Genomic DNA, 5,898 nt, shown 5'->3' on the forward strand with positions numbered 1-5,898 from the left:
TCCCCTCGTGTGAACTGATATGTTTATAACTGTGCAACACCAATTTGGGGGGTGATTTTGTCCCCGAGACGTGTCCCATGAGGTCCAGCACATGTTGTGATTTTGTTCCTGCTACATATCCCCGCTACAAGACCCTAATGCATGTCGTCTCAGTGTGTACTACACACCTTGTCGCTGCACTATAGACCACTTTCATAAATGGCAACCTACTTTATGTTCTTTTGTATTTATGTTAATTAGACCTACTGCCCTCATTTTGAAACAAATATTCTTTTAAAATTTGCTCGTCGTAGCGAGGCTAGAAGGGACTAATTAGCATTAAAACAAAAGAATATTTTATTTGACCGCCATTATGAAAGAGGTCTATGTCCCTGCAACCATGACCCCTCTTGTCTGCCCACCTTTATAATGTAGCATTCACATTTAAATGATATTGAAATACCTGAAATGAAACGCTTTATTCCCAATGGGTTTGAATTGGATACAACATATGAGTTAGCCGACTTGGTCTATTGTTTTTTTTCCCTCAAAACTTGGTTTAAAAATAAACACTTTTCTGACGCTGATGGAGACAAACCTCATAACAGATTCTTACTCTTGGGTAATAGACTCTTGTCTTTACCTAGTAGTGTAATATTATGTAGGGTTTGGATGGTGCAGTACTGATATTGGGTAGAGTGGAGTGTTGCTGTTTAGTGTGCCTACTGTACTCACGGAAAAGGGATGGGCACGCCTTTTGTCATCAAACTCGTATGTTAATGAGACAAAACTTAATTAAACAATGACGTCAGCAAAGATTCGCCTCGCATGCCCCCAAAAAGCAGTAAGTTGCGTTGAAGTGTTAATGCTCAGTTTATAGCCTTCCACACATTTATTTGTTCATGAAGTCGTTTATTTTTTAATCATTATTTTCTTCACCAAAACTTACTGAACTAATCCTAGGGCACAAAAAAACGGGGAGAAATTAATTTAAAACAGAATTGCAGTTGGATATGTAGTTGTTCGGTCTTCAGTGCCAGCCTTACGTTGTGTGTCGTAAGACTTAGTTTAAAAAGTGGGGCTTGCGTCCAATTAGCTCCTGTTCTCTCGTACGTCTTAGCTTGTGTGCTGTGGAAGCTTTTTCTTCTGGGACATCAAATAACCCCGCTCCTTCTTCAGATGCATCCGGGACTTTCTCTTCCTCGTCAAGTGAACGACCAATAATGCCTAAAACCAGATATAGAGCGGACAAGAAAGAGTTATTATCACGACAAGGTATTGGGCTAATACAGCCGTTTTAATTGATTGTCGAAAGTTATTCCAGGTTGATTGGTTTTACAATACTTGACTGACTCTTTGGCCTTCAAAATTTCACGTCACATTCGTTGACTTCAGTTCCGCGATAGCGCCGGTTGCATGCATTTTTTGTGCAACTGCTTTCTTTGATTAGATTGCTTAAATCCATTTTGAGCGGTTAAAACTATTACCCAGTTTTAGGCTGTACGGCAGTACAGTGAAATTCGCTTTTAAACGTACCGTACCGTCAAGTAATCCCTCTCCCAATCACAGCTAAGAAATACGAAATGTGTCTGATTCAAGAAATGAAAGCTGAAAAAGGACTCTGTTTTTTGGAGGTTGCGATATTCTGAGTCGTGGGCCAAAACTGTGGGTGTGACCATTCAGATGAAAGTTATCCTGTCGGTGTGATCATTCATGAAAGTTATTAGCAATACTTTCCTTTGAAGCTGATCATCATGTTGAAAAAGGCGATTCTGAGGGTGAAATCAGCTTAAACTGTCATCATTTAAATGAAAGCAAAGGAAAATTATTTTCTCTTGGTACTGTATTTAAGATTGCATATTGCTGTGATCAGTTTATCTTCTCTTACATGCAAGTCTCTCTATTTCAGACTTACGTGCATCAATAACCCTGTAGACAAAATTTGAGTTAACTCCTCCTGCGCAATTGTCATCAGCTCCTTTACAGGCCTGAGTGAAGTTTTGGAAGCATTTGTTAGGTGTCGATCCGTGCATGTCGAACCGCAGATTGGCGTTTCGAGCGCTCCAGCATTCACCTGTTGGCGACAAGTAATAAACAGGTGATCAGATTGTTGGGTCTTACATGTTGCGTCCGTTTACACACCTTTTTGCATGTTTTTGGAAGTTGTTTCACGATATTTGAAAGTGATCAAACCTTTGAGCCAACAACTCCCAACATTTCTTTTGTTTCATTAACGCCGAAGCGCAGCGCCACCTTGTTGGAACCGTTTGCATAGCTCTGCCAACATTGTTGGGGCCACGCACGCGCATTACATATGGTCTCCATGGAGAAAGCAACGCATTAACATCTTGAAAACAAGATGGCAGTCGAATTTTGTAAGTTTACATTGAAGTCTTATGGGTCATATCCTTCCAGTAATACACTGCACGTCCTTGCAGTGTTGGGAGTTGTTGTCTTGTTTGAACACAACTGCCAACACCATCCAACATCTGCAGAACTAACAACTCCCAACAATGTTGGGAGTTGTTTTCGCGGAGCTTTACATGCATGCAAGTTTTCGTTACCTTGTTCGTGCACCCCAAACATACTGAGCCCCTTTCGACGAGCCTCTCTGGCACACCTGCACAGAAATTTGGTAAATTCTCCAGGCCAGTTCTCTCCAGGTTCCAATATTCTTCCGTTGAATTTGTCACTGACTGGGTTAACTTGATTCAGCAGCTCGATGTCGAATGCGCGGTTCGTGGAGCTCTCGCCAAAACATCCGACAGATTCATAGGATAGCTCACAGGGGACATCTGGAAATAAAAGGGGTATTATTTCATACAATTATTTAAGGAGGTGATGGTGTAGTGAATCTTTGAGTGAAGATGATATGCCAAGAGACCATTTCCGAGTTCATATCTTCCTTCTCTTCAAACCGAGTCTACGTGCGAAGTTTTTGTGTTGGTAATTAGGTCTATTTTACATATGAATGAAAACTAGTTTTCGTAAGAAAAACTTCGCACCTAGATTCGCGTTGAAGAGGAAGCAGTCATGAACTCGGAAATGGCCTATTGCTTGGCAAGGGGCGAAATGACCACTGAAAAGAAAATCACATTCCCAGGCAGGAATCAAAGCTGCGACCTTTATAACGCAGGTCGGATGCTCTATTTATTTAACGACAAGAACTCTCGGTTGCCTTCAAATGCTTCTGGATGATAAACGAGAAAGATTTTTGGATTTTTTCTCAGGCTTCTTTGCCTTTGTTAAGTGTGATGTGTCGGCATATTCAGTAAATTCGCAGTTAAAATATAAATATATCTATCTTTCTTAGGGCCCGTTTATATGGAGAAAAGTTGTCCCGACTAAGAGGTCACCCTTCCAGCCTAATCAACTTTAGCGAGCGGTTATGTGAGGAGAGAATTGGCCCTTTTGCTCAAGTCAAGAGTCAGTTTCCATCATTAGGTTATTGGGAAGACAGCACTAGCGCATGCTCTCATTATGCTTGACCGAATTGACCCGACAAGGGTGACCCGGCTGGGCGGGTCATCCTTCTAGCCGAGCCAACTTTTTTTTCTCGTGTAAGCGATTCACCGCGTTTTGTAAGGAAATGTAGGAAAAGTTGACTCGCCCAGGATAGCTCGGGTAGGCGGGTTGATCCTTCTACCAGGGACAACTTCACCCAATATCAACGATGAAATGATATATGAAATGGATCATATATGAACTGCGGATATGAAATCAAGTGAAGCTATGATTCCTCACGGGAACATTGGAACTCACAAATGACCAGCTTCAAACGTCAGTGGCTTCATAGCTCATTTGATTAGAACGTCGCACCGGTATCGCGAGGTCACGGGTTCAAACCCCGTTGAAGTCCTGAATTTTTCAGGCTTCTTTTAGTAATTGCAAAAATTGCATTCATAACTGCGAGAATCATAGCTTCACTTGATGACTTTCAATATGTTCAGCAGTTTTCAACCAGCTGTTGTAAAACCAACATAATAGAAGCAAGAAATGAAATAAAATCAAAGACAACTAGCTCACCTGAAAGACGATAAACTGCGTTGGCAAAGTTTGCCCCCGCACAGAAGGGTTTGAAAGGTTTGCATGGTTCAAAGCACTTGTCCACACAGTTAGTTGATATACCAAGCTTGCCATAAGTAACCTCACTCTGTGACCCACTCCAACATTCTCCTAGAAAAAAAAATGACGAAAAGCGTTTTATACTTAACAAATAGATTCCGTTTTGCAGTGCGTCTATTCAGTAATAAACGGGAGCTTAAGCGCGGAACATTTTTGAGACGTGAACGGCAACCGGAAGTGAACATTTCTCATGCTAGAACAGTAGTGTCTCCCAGATTTTTAAACTAATCATCTCTAATGGAGAAAAGATACTTAGCAATATAAATTTGGTTGCGTGAAGACGAACCTGATTAAAAGGGAAAATACTTTACTTCCGGTTGCCACCCGCGTCTCAAAAACGTCACATGCTTAAGCTTCCTAATAGGTCACAGATGACGTCAAAATGTTGTAAGAACAAAACGTGGCACACGAGGCGATAGCAGAGTTTGTCACTGATCATTCTTTCCACGTTTTGAGTTCTTCTGTTATCTAGTACTGAACAGACGAACGGCAACATGGAGTCTATTGCTTTTATATAACAAAAAAGTTTTTTATGATGACGGTAGCTATGCGTCTGTCCTCTCATAGATTACAAGTGAGAACCAATCAAAATGCATGCATTATTGAGCTTATTATAGAATTATGCGTAAAGACTGGTTCGCACATGTGATTTTTCATTTGGGTTTCCTTATCCGAGTCTCAGGGATTTTTTGTTTCAAGCGCGCTTAAAATGCAGCGAAACGTTAGTGTGAACGAGATGTAATGTTGGCGCGATTTTTGACGATGCACCAGATTTAGCCAGGGATATCATAGGGTCATTTTTGACTACGCGGGCCTTGTTTTCAAATCTCGGCATTTTGCATTGAAATTCGTCGGGAATAAAATTGACAAAACCTTTAGCAAATTTAGCCGGCCACAAAACTGATCTAGTTTTTGCAAGCTTTTTAAAACCCCATAGTATGTAGTTAATTTAAAATAAGAGACCCTAATTAAGCAACTAGAACAAAATGAATGGCTCGTGCTCGTGCGTTTTTCATTACAACGTCCCGAAAACAACGATCTGAAATGGCCAATTTGAGATGATGTGGACTGATTATCGACGCTGTTTATGCCGGCGGACGGCAAAGACCGAAGTGAAAAAACACACGAAAAGCGGGCAAATCTGTTATTTTCAGTCATTACATACGTTGATTTGTGTCGTTTGTGTTAAAAGGCAGAAAAAATTGTGCAAAGCGGGCGGTGTACGTTGCTTTTGGACTGTGGAGAATACTCAAAGCTCAAAGCGTGCATGAGTTGGCATTCCTTCAAAGCGTAAAGTGCCATTGTTATGCCCAACAAAAGTATTGTTTTGCCTCTTTGTCGTCGTTGAAAAGAGCATCATTGTTCTGCCGTCCTTTGCTAAAAAGGACGTGAAATGACCAAGTATTCCATGTTTCGTGAAGGCCGTGAGCGAGAGATTTCAAACTTCCAGTCCTCTCTTTTTAGACTTAATTAAACAGCGTTCATGTGGATTCAGTTCGGGTACAAAGTTAGTTAGCATTTTGGATTTAAACCCGTTGCACGAAACGCACACTTGTTTAAGTAACTGAATATTTATGTTTTCCAGATCATGTTATCGCGTCCGGTATCCTTCCCCATTTCGAGTAGGCATGTTGATGGAAAGATAGGGTAGCTCTTGAGCCTTCACTACTATTTTTATACTGAAATCAAACCAGTTGAAACAAGGAAGTTGTCTGTATGGCAATAGGGAGCTTACGAAACGAGGACGACGACGGCTACGAGGACTTCAGTTAAAATTACGAGTTGGCGTTATTT

The 5,898-nt window shown here is 41.1% G+C and overlaps 1 protein-coding gene across 1 annotated transcript in view; it reads right to left on the reverse strand.

Moving 5' to 3' along the window:
• Positions 1-870: 870 nt before the first annotated feature.
• LOC138049484 (uncharacterized) overlaps positions 871-5,898 on the reverse strand; it is a 17,421-nt gene continuing 12,393 nt past the window's right edge. The window contains exons 5-8 of the mRNA XM_068895772.1: positions 4,006-4,155; positions 2,544-2,774; positions 1,895-2,053; positions 871-1,206 (exon numbers count right to left, since the gene is read on the reverse strand). Of these exons, the coding sequence (XP_068751873.1) occupies positions 1,043-1,206; positions 1,895-2,053; positions 2,544-2,774; positions 4,006-4,155 (704 nt within the window). The 3' untranslated portion in view covers positions 871-1,042. The remainder of the gene's footprint in view (positions 1,207-1,894; positions 2,054-2,543; positions 2,775-4,005; positions 4,156-5,898) is intronic.

The sequence above is a fragment of the Montipora capricornis genome, chromosome 5 (assembly GCF_036669925.1).
Source record: "Montipora capricornis isolate CH-2021 chromosome 5, ASM3666992v2, whole genome shotgun sequence".
Lineage (NCBI taxonomy): Eukaryota > Metazoa > Cnidaria > Anthozoa > Scleractinia > Acroporidae > Montipora > Montipora capricornis.